General features: G+C 41.3%; 1 protein-coding gene across 8 annotated transcripts in view; it reads right to left on the reverse strand.

Moving 5' to 3' along the window:
* Positions 1-21,050, reverse strand: part of gphnb (gephyrin b) — a 432,935-nt gene that overhangs the window by 18,290 nt on the left and 393,595 nt on the right. For all 8 annotated transcript variants that reach the window (XM_041214790.1, XM_041214785.1, XM_041214786.1 and 5 more), the window contains 2 exons: positions 12,766-12,853; positions 1,466-1,539 (listed from right to left, as the gene is read on the reverse strand). In XM_041214790.1, the coding sequence (XP_041070724.1) occupies positions 1,466-1,539; positions 12,766-12,853 (162 nt within the window). The remainder of the gene's footprint in view (positions 1-1,465; positions 1,540-12,765; positions 12,854-21,050) is intronic.

Here is a 21,050-nt window from a genome sequence, read left to right on the forward strand (position 1 = left end):
AAGCGTCTGACTCTGAGTTAGAGTCAGAGACTTCGGACAGTTCCGCAGTACTTATTTGGATAGTTAACCAGGAAATGTTAGACAGAAAAATCCTAGTCTAACTCCTGGGTAACTACAGAACTGACCCCCAGTCACTCACAGTGAACCCCCACCTCGAATCCCAACCACCTGCCCCCCCCCCCCCCTCCACAACCCCTGACCATCTCAACTTGACCTGAATACCCCCTGACCACCTGCTTGACCCTCCAACTACCTCTCAACCGGATCCGACTAGCTCCCCTGAGCTGACCTGATTAGCCCCCGACCTGACTACCCCTCCGATCCCACCCACCTGCCACCCTATTCACTTACTTCACCCCCCTAACCACTTACCTCAGCCTACCTACCCACCGTGGTACCCTACCCTTCACTCATTCACCTGTGCACCCATTCACTAACATTCACACTGGACATTTAAACTTACCTTACGACAGCTAGTGCCGTAAAAAGGGGGCCGCGTCTCGTCTTCCCCTCAATGCTGCAGCACTGTGATGGAGTTCTCCGAGGGACACTGCACTCCGCATTTCTGGAGAAGCCAGTCTCGGAAGATCCAGTAAGAAATGTGGAGCAGTGTCGAGACAGGAAGCAGGGGGAGTAGGTGGTGATACTTGTGGAGCAAACAGGCCCAACTCACTCAATGACGTCAACATAAAATAATGTTTTAAAATCTCCCGGATTGCTTTCTTTGGCCACTGGGAGACTGATGCTGATTCACAGGATCTTAATGGCACAGAAGGAGGCGGCCATTCAGCCCATCGTGTCTGCACTGATTCCAGGAGACTCCCATTCTGGGAGGGTGGGCAATCCTAATCAAATGGCAGCCCTCATCCATAATTACCTGGTGATCCAAAGTCCTATCACTTTGTCACATGACATGTTGAGTATATCAGAGCGCTATGGCAACAGACCACCTCTTTATTTCACAGAAATCTTCAGCAGAGAGTGCTAAAAAGTTCAAAATCAATCTTGTGTCATTCTCTCAAGCTATTGCCTGGGGAAGGAACTACTTTATACATAAAGAGACAGTGACTTCTTTGGTTGTAAGGTCACAGAGCTGAGAAATACAATTAACCTCCCTTTACCACAAATATTAAATGCTGTTCCATAACACCATCCTTTTGTCACTCTTTCACTTTCTATCTCCCAATACAATGGAAAATAGCAGGTCAGCTGATTCTCAATAATAATCGGCAAATCAAACTTGTAAATAATACTTAACAAGCTAACAGCCTAAACTTACAGGTTTTTGTTGGAATTTTCACCTCAGGACCACCTGTCGTGCCAGATGTAATTTTCCTTTTTGGGTGGGAATCAATCGGATCAGATCCTTGACTATAATCATGCTAGAGTTCTTCTTTAATACTTTAAACTCAATATTACATTTTGTGACAAAATGATTACATTTTTGTGTTATATTGACACTTACCCAGGTTTCATGAAGACTCTGCCGAAGTGGATCTGGGCATGGAGGTCAATGTCCAACACCTGCTTCAGGTAATCCTATCAGACAGTGATAGTAATGATACTAGTAAAAGCTTGCACATGATTTGGTTGACACCATTTTGAAATGAATACAACTATCATTACATAACTGCACTTTACTCCATGTCCATGACACTATGGCATTTCACATTATGGAAAACATATCACAGTGTGGTCCCCCATGATAAAGATTGCTCTTGCTGTTGCTGAAGATTGCTGTTTTTCAGGGTTTCAAGTAGCTATTGTTAAAATGGAGGCTGCCCTGTTCAACGGATACAAAGTAAAAGAGAGGAGACAGACATCATTGTTGCAAGCAATATCCCATTTTCTACATACGAATTGGGAGCAGGAGTAGACCATTCGGCCCTTCAAGCCTGCTCCGCCATTCCATAAGGTCATGGCTGATCTGGTTGTGGCCCTTGTGGCCTCAACTCTACTTTCCTGCCTACCCCTGGTACCCTTTGACTCCTTTGTTAGTCAAGATTCTATCTATCTTTGCCTTAAAAATATTCAATGACCCAGCCTCCAATGCTCTCTGGGGATGAGAAATCCACAGACTCACGACCCTCAGAGAAAAAAATTCTCTTCACCTCCGTCTTAAATGGGAAACCCCTTATTTTTAAAGCGTGCCCCCTAGTTCCAGTCTCTCCAACAAACGTCCTTTCAGCACCCACCCTGTCAAGTCCCCTCAGGATCTTATATATTTCAATATGTTTGCTGCTCATTCTCCTAAACTCCAATGGATACAGGCCCGACCTGTCCAACCTTTCCTCAGAAGATAATGCCTCCCCCGCCATCCCAGGAACTCATCGGTGTGAACAATTATTCACTTCAAAGAGGTGATTATAAATCAAATGAGTTCTAACTGCTAGCCTTGCATTGTGGTGAATAACCCCACCAAGATCTGATAATGCCTGTGACTTACTGATACACCTCATCTTGAAAGGTACACTTCAACTATGGACTGTGTACCCAGGAAAGTGAATACTCAGCTGGTTCAAGAAACCATAAACGCCAGCTTTCTAAAAAAGGAGACATGTCCTTGTGGACTTATTCCAGTTCTCTTACATAAATATGATGCTGGTTAATATTTCACCTTCCCTAAACAGCTTCCCTACACCACTTGGAATGCAGCAGTTCAAGAAGGCACCACTACCTTTTAGAGATGGGCAATAAAAATGCTAGCCTAGCCAGCGACGCCCACATCCCGTGAGAAGAATAAAAAGAAACGTCTTTTTATTTCTTTGTATTCTTTTATTTGTAAATAAATCCAACAATGCTTAAGCCTGTATAAAATGGTGTGTAATTTTTCCATCATTCAGACAACATGAAAGGTGATGATCAAGGGCAGAATTTTGCCATCGGTGAGCAGGGGACGGGGCCTGCTCCCCGACGCTTAAAATGACAACGGGATGACGTTGGGCGGGACCCTCGACATTGTCACATGAGGGGCATCACGTTAGGGAATTTTTTTTCTATTTCTAGTCTTTTACAAAGTGGAAGCGATCTCCCTGAGGCTGCACTTAGCTTCAGGGAGACGTGCGCATGCACGAAAGAGCGCATTCTCGCTTTTGGGGAATCCCCCTCCGCCCGCACAGGGAGGGCAAAGTGCTTCCCGGTGGGTGTCACGCTGGGCGGGCCTTAATTGGCCCGCCCACGTAAAATGGCGGTGCGGCTCGCTTCTCCGGCGGGGATCGGCTCCCCGCCCGGTAGGCAGAAAATTCTGCCCCATGTGTATTTTCCAGCAAGCGAGCAAGATTGGAATTAATTGATAGTCCAGAGCTGTGTAAAAGATGCAGGTTTCAGTTTGTAACATATCTTGGTCTATTTATGGAAACTGCTGTGAAAACATTTATATGCGAAGAGGTGTTTGTGAAAAATCCTGAACTGTGACAGTTCTGTTAGCAGCGACAATTAACATCGCCTCCTCAGCGTCTCTGATTTTAATTGCTTCACCATTGCTGGCTGGGCCTTCAGTTGCCTGGGCCCTAAAGTCTGGAATACCCTCCCTACACCTTTTCACCAGTTTTCCTCCTTTAAGACACTCCTTAAAACCCTTAACTTTGACAAACTTTTGGTCATCTGAACTAATATCTCCTTATGTTGCTTGGTGTCATATTTTGTTTTATAAAGCTCCTGTGACGCACCTTAGGGTGTTTTATTATGTTAAAGGCACTATATAAATAATTTATGGGGAATGGTGACATAGTGGCAATGTCATTGAATGAGTAATGCAGAGGTCCAGGCTAATGCTCTGCAGACACAGGTTCAAATCCCACCACGCCATCCCATCCACCACGGAGGAATTTATATCCAATTAATAAATCTGGAATATATAGCTAGTCTCAGTAATGGTGACCATGACAATTGTCACTGATGGTTGTAAAAACCCATCTCGTTCACTAATGTCTTGCAGGGAAGGAAATCTGCCATCTTTACCTGGTCTGGCCTACATGTGACTCCAGATCCACAGCAATCTGGTTGACTCTTAACTGCCCTCTGAAATGGCCCAGTAAGCCACTCAGTTCAAGGGTAATTAGGGATGGGCAACAAATGCTGGCCTTGCCACCTCCCATGAAATAATAGTAAGTTGTTGTTGTTGCAGCACCAAAGCTAGCAGACCTGTGGTTGACAACTTTAACTTGCTAATGCTTGTACAAGATATAAACAGCATGTCCCTTTCCTGAACAGGACAGCTGGCTACCCCTTAAGTTGATCTGGCACTATAAAAATTTTGTTGAGCTTCCAGTGGGATTGCTATGATCACTTCTGTAGGCTTCTGTAGTTGTCTCTAAATGTTTCTAATAGGAAACCATATGTTTGGAGTCAAATATTGTAAGGTATTTTTGGCTGGATGTCTAGATGTGAACTTGACAAGTGTCACCAATTTGGGTCTGTTACAGATACCGTTATGGGTTGAGGGACACGAATTACTGCTAGAAGCAGTCTGACCACCTTACTTTTATTGGAATTGCCTCAAATTGTTTACATATACACCAGTACAATAACAGGATGCAGAGTATAGCAATAAAACTCCCTTGTGACCTTAGGCAGATTTTTTTTTTCAATCTCTGTGCAAGCAGACTGAGATGACACTAGGCGAAGCAAGGCTGGATTGAATGAATTAACTCTAGTGAAATGAACATACAGAACAATAGTCGAGATCAGGTTCAATGAGTTCACCTGAAAGAACTCATCGCTGTGTAATAACGTGAAAACAGAAATGATTCACTAACTTATTTTAGTGGGTTTGTCTTGCTTGACTTAAATAGACAAACGGTCCTTTATTTTGCCTTTTTTGGTACCTTTCAGCCTTAGCTGCAGTTTCTTTTGCAAAATCTACACAGACGTTTGTGTTGTCTGACACTCTGGGTTCATATCTGATTTTTACAGTCCAAAATAGATCAAAAGACCTCTGATATGTGAGCCATTTATGGATCATGGAGACAAACCACCTAAAGGCCTATAGTTTAACAGGACATGCTCGAGCATTTTACTTATTTACCCTCTCATTTTTCATACTTGCTATAATACACTGTATCTTTCAAAAACACAAAATGTCAAGCAACATTTTTTTCCCCAAATAATTTTGATGGGAAAATGGACAAATAATTCTTTGTCTCTTTGTATCAGCCAGCTTCGCTTGTTGAATCTATTTCAGAAAACGAACTTCTCCCGTAACAGGGATTAGATGAAAAAAAGACCTGGGAATTTCTCCAGCTGAGGAGTCTTGTTTGAATTCTGAGAGTAGAAGTTGTTCTTAACCGTGATGAAGCATAAGCTGGAGAAAGAATGTTACAGCTGAAGACTAAAAGAACTTGGTTCAAGTTCTGCAGTAGAGTTGGTGACAATTAAGTTCAGAAGTGGGACTGTTTGCTAATGATTGCACAACGTTCAGTACCATTCGCAACTCCTCAGACACTGAAGCTATCCATGCCAATTTGCAGTAAGACGTGGACAATATTCAGGCTTGGGCTGATAGGCGCAGAGTAACATTCATGCCACACAAACACCAGGCAGTGACCATCTCCAACAAGACAGAATCTAACCATCGCCCCTTGAATTCAATGGTATACCATTGCTGAATCCTCCACTATCAATGTCCTGGGGGAGGCGGGAGGGGGTTACCATTGATCAGAAACTGAGCTGGACTAGCCATTTAAATACTGTGGCTACAAGAGCAGGTCAGAGGCTGGGAATTCTGAGGTGAGTAACCTCAACTCCTGACTTCCCAAAGCCTGCCCACCATCTACAAGGCACAAGTCAGGAGTGTGATGGAATATGCTCCACTTGCCTGGATGAGTGCAGCTCCAACAACACTCAAGAAGCTTGACACCATCCAGGACAAAGCAGCCCACTTGATTGGCACCCCATCCACAAACATCCAATCTTCACCACCGACGCTTAGTGGCAGCAGTATGTACCATCTACAAGATGCACTGCAGGAACTCACCAAGCCTCCTTAGACAGCACCTTCCAAACCCACGGCCGCTACCATCTAGAAGGACAAGGGCAGCAGATGCATGGGAACACCACCACCTGGAAGTTCCCCTCCTAGTCACTCACCATCCTGACTCAGAAATATATCACTGTTGCTGGGTCAAAATCCTGGAACTCCCTTCCTAACAGCTCTGTGGATTTACCTACACAACATGGACTGCAGTGGTTCAAGATGGCAGCTCACCACCACCTTCTGAAGGACAATTAGGGATGGGCAATAAATGCTGGCCCAGCCAGCGATGCCCGCATCCCATGAATGAATGAAAAAGGCTGACCTGATTAGCACCCCGTCCACCATCTTAAATGATTCACTCTCTACCACCGACGCATAGTGGCAGCAGTATGTACTATAGACAAGGTGCCCTGCAGCAGCTCATTAAGGCTCCTTCAACAGTACCTTCCAAACCCACGATGTCCACCACCTAGAAGGGCAAGGTAGCAAATTATGATTCAAGTTCGCCTCCAAGCCACACACCATCCTGACTTGGAATTATATCACCATTCCTGTTGCTGGATCAAAGTCCAGGAACTCCCTTCCTAACAGCTCTGTTATTGTTCCTACAACACATGGCATTTCAAGACAGTGGCTCATCACCACCTTCTCAAGGGCAATTAGGGATAGGCAACAAAAGCAGCAACACCCACATCCCATGAAAGAATAAAAAAGTAAATTAATCCCTAATGGCAGTGCTCATCAGATGTGTGTAATAGTGTGTCATCTGATGTTTTGTCAAATATGTTCGAGTTTAATTTGTTTTTATTTAATCATAGATAAATAGCTTAATTTAGCTTGTTAAAATTCTAGTCTGTTTTTGTCATTATACCACACTGAACTGATTGACAGCATGGCATGCGACTATGTAGATTCCAGGACACAGATTACAGTTACTTATTACTAATCCTGCTAATCACACACTTTGTGCAAAGCCAGACTGCAGTTTCTGGATCATATGAATCAAGTCCATTAGTGGGAGCTGCTCTGAAATGCTCAAGTGGAAACTGGTACTCTAGAAACTCAAAAGCATAATAGAAAAAAAGTGACATTATCTAACTAGTCAGGTCTGCATTTATTCTTCGACTAAGAGAAATTCTCCACAAATCGCAACGAGGCGAATACTGAAGATATCACAATACTGGTCTTAGTTTTGTGATTCTCTCTGTCTGCCTTTTTCATGGCATGACATTATTTGCAGGAACTGTCACCCTTTTCTTAGGAGGTGAAGCAACATATACATAATTATAACAAAATCATGTGAACAATACCAACAATACACTATCCAGTTACTTTTTAAGCTGAAGAAAAAATAGGCAGTTGGATTGGTGGAATATATGAATCACAGAATGGTTACAGCACAGAAGGAAGCCATTCGGCCCATCAAGTTTGCACCGGCTCTCCAAAGTAGCAACTTATCTAATGCCGCTCCCCCGCCTTGTCCTCATAACCTTGCACATTCTTCCTTTCCAAATAACAATCAAATTCCCTCTTGAATGCCTCGACTGAAACTGCCTCCACTACACTCTCAGATAGTGCATTCCAGATCCCAACCACTCGTTGCATGAAAGAGTTTTTCCTCACCTCTCTATTGTTTCTTTTGCCAATTACTTTCAAGGTAATTGTGGAAAATATGTGTCTTCAACAATCCACAAATTGAAAGCAGGGAGGTTGACTGCATCATTTGCATCCTCCACATACCATTAAGATGACAACTAAATGGTATTTTCCATTCCTTCAGGTTTAGGAAGGTGGAGCAAACAGGTTATATGGACAGATCAGTAAAGACAGATTGTGAATGACAGAGGATTAACCTTTGTGGCAGTCATGGACGTTTTTGATATTCATCCAAGAAATTGTGCTCAGATGGGAAGGATGACACTCAAAGGTTAGAGTTTTATTTTAATAATAGTATTAACTCATTGAACCAAATTGGGTTTAGTTTCCAAAGATGTGGGTGTTAAGATGCTAAAGTCATAGAAATGATTCCATCCCTTAGGCACTCACTCAAAAGCTCCTTAATTGTGAACTGAATTGAACTTTGTGTTTGTCCATGTGGCATTACTCATTTGCTACCTTTTGCTGATAGGTGTGTTGCTGGGGAAACATGTCTGCTTTCAGATTCAAGACGGACTTCATCCAAACTGAGGCCAGTAACAATGGCATGGTGCTGTCTCCTGGTTTTACAGAAACCTGATATCCACTATTTGAGTTGCTGACTCATACAATCTAAAGATATTCAGTTATGAATCAGCTTTATTGGTGGATCTGGTGTCCTGAAGAAGTCAAGTGGGCGGCAGAACAATAACATCTAATATATCTTAAGAGGGGGGCAGAGGTGGTATCCTGCTAAAGTCTACCCCAAAATGGCAACAACTTCATCTTGTGATCTTTCTTCCCGTTTTCAAAATTCCCCATTCATTTTGATTATTCTATCATCACCCCCAATCCCAGTTCCCTCTTCCCCTTGGTATAAACTTGTCTGTACTGTGTGCAATTAAATTCTTTATCTGAGCAATACTATAGAAATATAACTTGTTACTGTCTGGAGAGCTAGTTATTTCAGCATTTTTTCTACAATATAAATGGCTGCATGTAGAAGTTTACAAGTCAGGCAGCATCCTGATTGGTATCCACCTGAATCAGGCACATTTTTAACACAACAGAAAGCAGATTTGTTTGTCAATATTTAAAAGGTTGCTTTACGTAATATTTCAACTTGATTATCTTCTGACCTGCAGCAAGTGCCTGAGGAAGATTAAAATATAAAGGGAAAAAGGAGCTTTTTCAAAACATTTATACTGAAGAAAGATAACCCATTGCATTGAGATAAATAACCCTTCCACTCAATAACAGCTGATAGGTCTCATAAATTTTATGGTGTAAATATATGAGAAGGTGGTGATAATTTTACACAACAAAGCTGTCTTGAGCTACTTTAAACCCATAGGCAGGAACAATACACAAACAGTGGTCATCAATATACGAATGCGATGCAAATGCTCATTGTACCAATAGTGTGTTGACAGGAATGACTAAAAAGAGCAACAATCTTTTAGTGAGGTTTATCTCCATGCACTCAGACATAAGAGTGGGATGGATGTGAAAAGATGGCTACTTGTCATACTAGGCAAAGCGGATTAGTCACATTCTATTCTTCAAACCTGTTTCTATATTCATGGGCTTCGCTGTTGTTAAATATCATTTATGGATCAGTTTGTAAGACAGTATTTTTTCCCAATAAAATTTAGAGAGGGCTTTGTGTTGAATTTGACAATACTGTAATTTAAGATAAATAAATGTACTTGAATTTATTATATTGTAATCTGAAAATTATTCTGACTCAGTCCACATTTTGACTCTGGATTAACAGATTTTTGCCCACAAAGGCAATATAAAAAAGCCCGTCGTTGTAGTTAAATCACTGATAATACTGCTCCTTTTGTATGTGGGGAAAAGCTTATAATGGGATTTTTTAGTTTGGACCTCCATTCAGCGGCCTCCTGAGACGCTGAGTGGAGAAATGAGATGCCTCCCTGCAAAAGGCTGTACTGGGCAGGTTGATGTCAAGTGTTCCATTGGTCTGGGGCTCATAGCCACAATCATATTTTGAGTTGTCCCCATCTTCCACTGGAGTAGGTGGCTGCATCGCCCATGTCCTGTGCAGTTTTGGTTGAGTGCTGTTCACCATCGTCAAGAGAGGTCAAAGCCTCGCTACTAGATCAGTGACAAGATGCAAGTGTACATTGATCCTGTCCGTCGAGGTAGTGGGTTGATACCAGCTGCTTAAATGGCAACTAATTTTTTCCTCAGAATGGCTGGTGCTGTTTTAAGTATTTTCTTACTGTGTTTTTCAAATCCTCATGAACGGAAAGGTCTGTGTTGCTCATGACTTTTCCCATCTCACGGAGCACGGTGGTGTCATAAGGAATGGCAGGTAGGAGCCACTCAGCTGGAGTGGACTCAGGCGCCCTGTCATTGTCCTCATGGCAACATTTAGTTCCACATCCATGATCTGTGTGTGACAGCTTCAGAACCATGAGGCAGAATAGGATTCTGTAGAAGAGTAGATTAGGAGCACTGTTGTGGCACAAACTGTTCAAGATATGCTCCCCCATGATGTTCCAGGGAGTTTGTGAACCATAGATAAAAACAAAAAAACTGCGGATGCTGGAAATCCAAAACAAAAACAGAATTACCTGGAAAAACTCAGCAGGTCAGGCAGCATCGGCGGAGAAGAAAAGAGTTGACGTTTCGAGTCCTCATGACCCTTCGACAGAACTTGAGTCAAGTTCTGTCGAAGGGTCATGAGGACTCGAAACGTCAACTCTTTTCTTCTCCGCCGATGCTGCCTGACCTGCTGAGTTTTTCCAGGTAATTCTGTTTTAGTTTGTGAACCATGTTCATCTTGGTTTTGACTTTGTGGCAGGTGCTGATGGGATGAGATTGATAGTGGAGAGTAGACTGTAGAAAGAAGGGCAGTGGGACAGTAGCTTTTGGAATCATAGGCTGGATTGATTGACCAAGTCCTGACGGGGACAGCTACCAAATTGGACTGGTGGCAGAAGGTGAGAGAACCAACTGAAGGAAAAATCTACATGGCCCTGTCCTCCTCAACTTACCTGTCGCAGGTGCTTCTATCCACAATGGTATTGGTAGGAATATTCAAGGGCCAAGTAGATGATCCACTGGCCCTGCTTCTGACATGCCCAGCATTACAAAAGCCAGTCCAACCAATTTGATTCACTCCACATGATATCAAGAAACAACTGAGTGTAATGGATTCAGCAAAGGCTGCGGGCCCTGACAACTTTTCAGCTGTAGTGCTGAAAGCTGGTACTCCAGAATTAGCCAAGCCTTGAACCAAGATATGTAGCTAAAAGGCTGAAATCTACTTGACAGAGTGGAAAATTGCCCAGGTATGTCCTGTCCATGGAAAGCAGGACGAAACCAATGTGGCCAATTACCGTCCCAGCAGTCTACTCTCAATTATCAGTGGAGTAATGGAAGATATCGATGACAATGCTATCAAACTACACTTAACCATTTACTCACATGCTCACTGCTGTTTATTTTGGGTTCTGCCAGGACACATGCCTCTAAATTTCATTACACTTTTGGGGTAAACATAGATAGAATGGCTGAATTCCAGAGATCAGGTGAAGTGTGAGTGATTACCTTTAACCTCAAGGCAGCATTTGACCAAGCGCGGTACCAAGGAGTCTCAGTAAAATTGAAGCCAATGGGAATCAGAGAGAAAACTCCACTGCTGGAGTCATGCATATCACAAAGGAAGATGGTTAATGCTTCTGAAGGAAAATCATTTCAGTCCCAGGACATTGCTGCAGGTGTCCCTCAGGTGGTGTCCTAGGTTCAAGCATCTTCAGCTGCTTCATTGATGACTTTCCTCCATCGTTAGGTTGGTAGTGGGGATGTTCACTAACGATTGCACAGTATTCAGTTTCGCTTGTAATTTTTAAGATAATGAAACAGTTTTTGCCCACATGCAGCAAGAACTGGACAACACTCAGGCTTGGAAAGTAACATTTGCAGCACGTAAGTGGCAGGTATGTCCATCTCCAACAAGATTATACCATCTCCCTTGACACTTAATGGCATTACCAGCATCGAATCCCCCTTCATTCACATCCTGGGGATCACCATTGACCAGAAACTTAATTGGACCAGCCATATAAACACTGGCTACTAGAGCAGGTCAAAGGCTGTGACAAGTAACTCATCTCCTGACTCCCCAAAGCCTGTCCATCACCTCTGTGGCACAAGTCTGGAGTGTGATAGAATACTCTCCACTAGCCTGTATGAGTGTAGCTTCAATGACAATCAAGAAGCTTGACACCATCCAGGGTAATGCAGTCCTTTTGATTGGGACCCTATACACCAGCTTAAACATTCACTCCCTCCACCACTGGCAGAAGTGTGCACCACCTACAAGATGCACTGCAGAAACCCACTGAGGCTCCTTTGACAGCACCTTCCAAACCCATGACCTCTACCACCTGGAAGGGCAAGGGCAAGGGCAGCAGATGTACAGGAACAGCACCACCTGCAAGTTCCCCTCTCAGCCACACACCCCCATCCTGATTTGAAAAATTATTGCCTCTGGGTCAAATTTCTGGAACTCTCCTGGTGCAAGTACATTTACCACATGGACTACAATGGTTCAAGAAAATGAATTGCCACCACCTTTTAAAGTGCAATTAGGGATGAGCAATAAATGTTGATTTTGCTAGTGACGCCCACATCCCATGAATGAAATTTCAAATATAATGTTCCCATATTTGGTCCATTTGTTTCTTCTTTCATTCTTTAATATTCTCTTCTTTTTGTTTCCTGAATTTACATTTCCTGATACTTTAATCTTCTATCATTCATCCCTTAAGGAATATGCTATGGGCTGGTGGAAGAGCCTCAAGGTAGGAGTATTCCAAATCTACTGATTTAAGAGGAATCATGACTATGCTTTCATACAGTGGCCATTCCAAACATATCCAATACAATTCACCTAACTTCAAATTCACAGTATCGTTACAGTGCAGGAGGCCATTCGGCCCATCAAGTCTCCACTGGCTCTCTGTAAGAGCATTCCACCTAGTCCCACTCTCCTGCCTTATCCCCATAACGTTGCACATTCTCTCTTTTCAGGTAGCAATCCAATTCCCTTTTGAATACCTCGATCGAACCTGTCTCCACCACCCTTTAATAGATATGTGACTATATTTCAAGCTGGTTACCTTTTCTCCCATGGATACACCTCCTGAAGTAATGATGATATCAGCACGACTTATCCCTTCATTGAGAGCATTCAACAGGTCATCAGGGCTACAAATCAAACAAGTATATTTATTAAATATTAATAGAAAAAACTTAAAAACTATGAGAAACCAAACTTGAATAATTGTTTATGAAAACAGCAAAGCTTGCATCATTCTCTCATATCCAACAGGAAAGAATATTGAATGAGCCACAATTTCTTTCCAGTTCCTGTTGACTAAACTAATGCCACCCACTTTGGGTCCAGCAGCACCTACATGCCTCTGATCTTGACTCCATTACTATATCTGGCTAAAACCAGAGGTGCAGAATTTTGGTGCATTGCTCGCCTATGAGCTCAGTCCTTCCCCCCACCGACCTGTTCTGTTACCAGCATTGGCCGTTCTTCACTCTTGGTTGCAAAAAATGCTCAAATACTTAGCAGCTTGAGGCTCAACTAGTAATAGTACTTAAAAGAACATACTTGCTTACTAGATAGGCTTCTCCACACTTGAATTGATATAGTGGAAGATAAATGTCAGAGAAACAGTAACTGAGGCTGTCAAAAGGATAAAGAAAACTGGTACCTATTTAATGAAATATTAATTCCTTAATTTTATTTCAAATAAATTTTCTAAACTCCTCAAAAGCAAAGTGGAAATTTTGGTATTATTGAGATTTAAGACTTATTTGGATCAAATGTAATCTGCAAAGCGCTGAATATTTTCGTTTTCTTGTTGGCAATGCCAAGGTACATATGTAATTCTGCACACAATCTACAATGGATATGGGACAAGTCATGTTAGTGACTTGAATGTGTTAACGATTCTAATGCAGTTAGTTAAACTGCTGGAATTTATGTATTACTCCATAAGTCCTTTTCATTAGTATGTCTTGTGACGGGATCAGGATCTAGGATAGTTAATATTTGATGTCTGGTAAATAATTAAAGACAAGTAAATGTGAAATGATGACATTATGATCACGCTGGCATGAAATGTCTTTACTGAAAAAAATGGTGAAGATTTACTGTTCTCTCGTCACCTCATTAAATAGGTGTTCACATGGGACATCACACCAGTAAGAGTCCACTACTAATATTTCAAGATGCAGAAACAAAGTAGTTCCACAAGACTATCTCAAGAGTGAATGAACTGGAATCTACTGCCACCTGGTGAAATATTTCTTTATTCTGCATGTTACTGCCTGCAATTTAGAACAGGATGTAACAGGCAGCTGACTATAAGATATTGCCACACAAGCACAACTTTTCTTCATTGTGAACTCCAACTTTCCGAGGCTGTGAAGGCATTTAAAAAAAATGAAAGTAATGGATAACTGAGATGATTGAAAGGCTTCGAAATTGTCATCTGAATATCTTGATTAAGGCTTTTGTCAAAGTATAGAGATATCTGTTTCTGACAGCTTTAGCTTGCAAAATGTAACTTCACAGATTTATTTCCATAGTAAATTTAAAATCAGAGTTCAAACCATGTGCTCCACATAACTGAGTGAAATATATTTGTGTGTGTTGTATTTCCTTCTGGTAAATCACTTTAAATCTGCCACAAAAATGAGAAGTTTCCAATATGTTGATTCACAGCCCAACGAGAAGCATCGCAAAATCTGAAACAACTCATACTAATTTACCCAGATATATTAGCGAAAAGATTCAGATTTACAACCAACCGTAGCAGCATGCAAACTAATTTGATGTCAGGCATTGATAGTAGTCAAGGGGAGAAAAAGACAACCATTGTTTTACTTAACTATTATAATACCTTTAAACACAAATGGGTCACCTTTGGTATAAAATCTATTCCCTAAACATCAGAAAGATGTTAGAAGTCTTGGGACAAAGCTATAATACCTGTGTACTATGAGGACTGAGACATATGAGAACATAGACTCTTCCAGCAAGAGTAACCCAACATTAGTCACTAAAGACGCTCCCCCACAGGAACTAGAGTGTATATTGTGCTCTGCTGGGTATCAGGAAGACCCTTTGCTCAAACTCAGATACTCAGAGCTATTTCAGATTTTGCGATGCTTCTCGTTGGGCAGGGATTCAACATATTTGGAAACTTCTTATTTTTGTGGCAGATTTAAATTGATTTACCACAAGGAAATACAACACACGCAAATGTATTTCGCTCAATTATGTGGAGCACATGGTTTGAATTCTGAATATAAATTTACTACGGAAGTAAATCTATGAAGTTATATTTTGCAAGTATAAAGCTGTCATAAACAGATATCTCTATACTTTGACAAAAGCCTTAATCAAGATATTAGGATGACAAAATCGAACCCTTCACTCAAACCCAGATACTTCACGCGTGATTCATTCCCAGGGAGACAAGAAGTTCTAGAATAACAGTAGTAGATGGTGGTTTTCAGATTTCTCCATCACTGCCCCAGCACACAATTAAGGAACTTGTGAAACAGTTCAAGCTGTGCAGGCTTCTCATACACACTGCACGTCGACAGAGTCACCTTGCACTAAACAACAAATTAGACTGGCAGTTGGTGGAACAGCTTGGCTTGATAACCAATTTGCTTTGCCAACTGCAAAATTTAACAGTTTACAACTGGTGACTTTCCTAGACGTGGCTCTGGAGATGCTGCTATTTTGAGCTTCCTTGAGTGAACTGAAATCATATCGATGTAGTGTACGGGGATAACATCTTCTGTTCTTCTGTAGCTGAGAGAGGCTTGTACTTTAAAGGGGATACCCGTTTCAGAAGAAGGCACCCAACACTGAGATTTTAGCATGTTAGTGTTGTTAAGAACCTAGTCGAAGAGTAACTTAAAGCTCTGACAAAGTACACCAAACAAATACTCAGACATAGAGTATGACTAATGATAGTTCTATCTAATTCTGAATAGCTGGCTTCATTAGTGTTTTAAATTTGTAAACATGAGACATTTATTGCTGAATTAAACTTACATCAGAGGTTGCACCTTCCTGCTGAGACTGGCGATTTCTATATAGCAGTAACTATTGCAATGATGTTTAATAGTGCAAATATTTTTCGCAGCTCTTTAAAAATTTTTTAAACAGATTATCTCGTATACAAATAAATTATACTGCCCAATCTCATTTCATGTTTAATTAAGCATAGTTTTCCAGGCACTCAATCTTTCTGCTGCAGACTGCCAACTGAAAGCACAAAGGGAGAATGTAGTGGTCAGCAGTAAATGGGGTTCGTTACTCTTGCACTTGTCCATATACTAAGGGCTTTTACACTAAAGTCCCTGTCAGCCAAATATTGAAAAAGTGCAGTCCCTCTAGGGGCAACAGAGATTTATACAAACAGGGCAAACTCTGCCTCTCCTTAACCTACCAGTATGAAGACTCGTTAATGAGCAGCAGAGTCTGAACCAAAAAGTTTAAGAGTGAATTCAAAGTTAAATCAGGAACAGAAAGCAAAACAGACAGGGAAATAAAAATGGATGAAGGGGGAAAAGAGATAAATGAGAAAGAAAAAGTAAAGAAATAAATGTAAGTGTTTTTATTTCTTTTAAATCTTCAACAATAGTTAAAACTAATGTGACTGAGTCAGTTCAATTAAAAATTGATAATGGGGAGGTATTAGATAGGCTGCCTGTATTAGACAGCCAAACTGGATGAGATGTATCCAAGGATACTGAGGGAGGTAAGGGTGAAAATTGTGGATCGAGGCACTGGCCATAATTTTCCAATTCTCCTTTGATGCAGGCTTGGTGCTGAATTGCAGATTTTACACCAAGACACAAAAAAGGCTGTAAGAATAAACCCAGTAACCATTGGTCAGTCAGTTTAACCTTGGTGGTGGGGAAGTTCTTAGAAATGATAATTTGGGACAAAATTAATAGTCACTTGGGCAAATGCAGGTTCATTAAGGAAAGCTAGCACCAATTTGTTAAGGACAAATCATGTTTAACTAACTTGCTTGAGTTGTTTTGATGAGGTAACAGAGAGAGTTGATGAGGGTAATGTGGTTAATGTGCAGCGTGTGGACTTCCACAAGGCATTTGATAAAGTACAGCAGAACAGGTTTGTGAGCAAAGTTAGAGCTCAAGGGATAAAAGGAATGGCAGCAGCATGGATACAAAATTGGCTAAGTGACAGAAAACGGAGAGCTGTGGTAAACATTTGTTTTATGGTCTGGAGGAAGGATTATTGTGGGAATCCCCAGGGTTCGGTGTCAGGACACTTGCTTTTGAATATTGCTGAAATGAGACATGCTGCCGAAGCTTTCCATTTTGCACTCATCAGGACAAACACAAAAATGCCAAATTTACTCTGATTGGTTGTGACGTTGCCATGGAGAAAATAATGGGGAGTTACAGGTGCTCCAAGCTCTCGGGTAATGATAAAGGTTGCAAGGATTGAACATATTCCTTTTCTTTGTAGAGAACAGATCCCTGTGTATGAATGTATATTGCTTCTAGCAAGCGTAAATGAGCCATGTTATGAGCTCAACTTATTATCCTAATTTGGTTGTTAGTGTAGTTATTAGTGCACTCAGGATTGTTCAGCAAGTGCTGCCCAATCACAGAATCACATCCAACAGAGATTGTTTGTTTTGGGTTTTGCAAGCACAGGCTGGTTGAATATAGTCTGTACTCTGCCTATTACGACAAGGGTCGCTCCTAGGTGTAATAGCTAGAATTGCTTCTGAATTGTTGATTCCTTTACATAGATTTATATACTTTTCTTTCAGGTATTCCAATGAAAAGTGACACGAAGGCTCCCCAAAGCTCTGTCTCTTCAGATGGCATGCAGGTAAGTTTTTGTTTTACTTTTGATAAAACCTTTGTTGTTTTCCAGGAGTTTTTTCTAAATTCTGGCTTATTTCAGTTTACAGATTAGTTGATAGTCTTAAAGCCCAGTGTGCAACACTGTAGGAAAAGGGAGAGGAAGGAAGGATAAGAGGAGGTGGGGTGGGAGGGGAGTTGGGCAAGTGAGAAGGTATTCAGCCCCAAAATATGTGCCATTTGTCCAAATATCGGCTGCAAGATAGGATAACGGGAATGAAGAAAACTGCTTAACTTGGCCTTTTGTTAGCTTGGTCAGGGTCTGAGAATTAACGATACTCCATTGCACAGTACAAATAAGCAAAGTTTTAAATATTATTTATTTTCTCTCAGCCTATTGTAAATATACGGATCATTAATTGAAATATGCTTGGTTTAAAATTGATTGGTTACACTTAAGGCTATCTAGAGTCAAGAACAGACTATTCACTGTGCAGAATGGGCAGCCAAAGTAAGAAGAGTGGCCACCAACCAGCCAACAGGCGGGGGCCAGGCATATTCACTGGCAAGAATGAGCTGTTGAAACTGAGGAGGGGGACCACCGAGTGGTTAAAGGAAAGGAGGAATTATTAATGGCAAGGACCAATTGCTTTATTGAAAAGAATGCCTGCTGAGCAGCTGAAAGGGAGGGGTAGAAGGTATTGGCTCAGTGGTAGAACCAGGCTTAACACTTCTCATTTATGAACTGTGGAAAAGAATCTACATCCTGGGACTGCTTAGTTTAGTGCACAAGCACTTCACAAGCACATGACCCATTGGTCCTTTGTAATTGAGACTTAGATGATAGGCCAAGGCCAATCATCCAATGCTGTAAGTGCAGGGCTCTACTAAGGTTGGAAAGAGTTAAAGACGACAAAATAAGATAAGCCACAGTGGTCAGATAAAGACAAGCTTGGGTTTAGAAGCATAATGATTGTAGGAGGAAGAGAAGGCTGAAGATGGCTGAGAGTTGAGTGGTATTGGAAAAGCAAATGATGCAATGAGTCTTGATGGATACAGTGACAAAGCAGAGATGAGAAAAATGCAGAGGATTGAAGTTTACGAGCAAAAAGACAGTGAAGTTCTGAGGAGACTATTACTGATAAGCTTGATAAAAACAAGAATCACATGATGGAGATAGAGCGTGAGATGTTGACTTTTTAGAACTGACAGGAATGTTTTTGGAATTTATTGCAGAGTAGTAGTTGGGGGGGGGCGGTGTGGGGGGTGGGCAGGGTGTGTGTGTTTGGGACTTAATTGAATTAAAGGAAGCTGGTCTGAAGGCTTTGATAAAACAGAAGATAATCTAGGTTTGAAATGTTAAGTAGGTAAACATGGGATAAGTTTTAGAATGTGAGGTGTAAAGGGAACACTTGCATTTTAAATAAACCAGACTAGCTTGAATTCAAAAGAGGGGATGAAATGTTTCACTTAGCCAGGAGAAGTTAAGAAACACTGTTTATTTTCCCCAAAGATTATTTTTTAAAAATTAATTCACGGGATTTGGGCTTCACTGGCTGGGTCAACATGTATTGCCCATCCCTAGTTGCCCTTGAGGTGGTGGTGGTGAGCTGCCTTTTTGAACCATTGCAGTCCATATGGTGTAGGTACACCCACAGTGCTGTTAGGAAGGAGTTCCAGGAATTTGACCCAGCAACCGTGAAGGAACGGCGATATATTTCCAAGTCAGGATGGTGAGTGACTTGGAGAGGAACTTCTAAGTGGTGGTGTTCCCATCTATCTGCTGCCCTTGTTCTTTTAGATGGTAGTGGTCGTGGGTTTGTAAAGTGCTGTCAAAAGAGCCTTGGTGAATTCTTGCAGCGTATTTTGTAGATGATACACACTACTGCTACTGTGCGTTGGTGGTGGGAATGAATGTTTGTGGATGTGGTGCCAATCAAGCAGGCTGCTTTGACATGGACGGTGTCAAGCTTCTTCAGTGTTGTTGGAGCTGCACTCATCCAGGCAAGTGGGGAGTATTCCATCACACTCCTGACTTTTCAATGGTGGACAGGCTTTGGGGAGTCAGGAGGTGAATTATTTGCCACAGGATTCCTAGCCTCTGACCTGCTCTTGTAGCTATAGTATTTATATGGCTAGTCCAATTCAGTAAAATTGGTACTGTGAGTGAATCTACACCACATGGACTGCAGCCGTTCAAGAAGGCAGCTCACCACCACCTTTTCAAGGGCAACTAAGGATGGGCAATAAATGCTGGCCCAGCCAGCGAATTCCAGATCCTGTGAATGAATAATTAAAAAAAGTGCTGGTAAAATTGGTACTTTGATGGATTTTTATTATTAGAGATGTAAAAACAATGGGAATTCGCATTCAAATGGGAAATATGTATAAAGTAGAGAAGGCTGTGGGCAAGGAAGGCATTCTAAGATCTAACAAGTATGAAAAGCCTCCAGCATCTAAGCCTCAAGCTGCTGTTTACAAGGAACTGAAGCTGAGAAAAACTCACTTTGAATTCAACTGTTCAGAGTATTGTGTCTCTCACTGTCGCCTTAACTGAGGTGTAACTGGGGTTTAGATTAATTAGAGGATTTAGAAGTTATCATAGTAGTAATTTGTAGATCAATGTAAATGCTTAAAATCATTTCTTCTATTAATAAAGATTTAATTTAGTTTTGTAAAAAACCTATAAGACTTGGTGACCTTTTTACTGAATTCAAAGCCCACATCTTGAAATAAGTACACATTGCAAAACAGTTCTGGCAGCTGCTTCAAGTTTCCATCTGGGATTTGGGCAGCTTGGCATTTACCATCCGCCTGCCATAGTAAGAACTGAGGGAAGACTCACAACCTGAATGAAAAGCCTTTTGAAAAATTAAGATATTTCTTAAAACTTGAAGAAATAATCTTTAAGGCTTTAAAGTATGTGAACCTCTATGGCACAGAAACAGGGCAATTCAGCCCATCAGGTCTGTGCCAGTGTTTATGCTCCACTTGAGCCTCCAACAAACTTACTTCATCTCACCCTATTAACATAACCTTTTATTCCTTTCCCCCTTGTGTACCTTTCAGGTGCTTGATTTACATCTCCGATGTACAAAACCAGGAAATTATTTAAAAGCCAAACCGTAAATATTCTGTTCATTTTGCATCTTGTTAGAGATTAATTTTGCAGCCGTGAATGATAGGTTTTCAACAGATAAAAAGTAAATAACTTATTCATTTTAAATGAAGCAGCAAATGAACGATATATAACACTGCATGCAATGCTCAGTGAATTATAGTGAAATTCCAGCTCAGCATGATCTATCTTTTCTTGGCTGTGAATATCACTTCAAAAGAAACAAAAGCTATCATGTTCCTGAGTTTATCTTAAAGCAAAATGAAGTTAATTAATGTAACAATTAACTGAGAACAAAACAGCAATTTTAAATCTTCTTAGTTTTTGATCACGTACGCTATCCAGGAAGAGACAACTTTAAAACTAAGAAGTTGTCCAGGTGTCAGGGTGAAAAAGTACACTATT

The sequence above is a fragment of the Carcharodon carcharias genome, chromosome 20, assembly GCF_017639515.1.
Source record: "Carcharodon carcharias isolate sCarCar2 chromosome 20, sCarCar2.pri, whole genome shotgun sequence".
In the NCBI taxonomy this organism is placed as follows: domain Eukaryota; kingdom Metazoa; phylum Chordata; class Chondrichthyes; order Lamniformes; family Lamnidae; genus Carcharodon; species Carcharodon carcharias.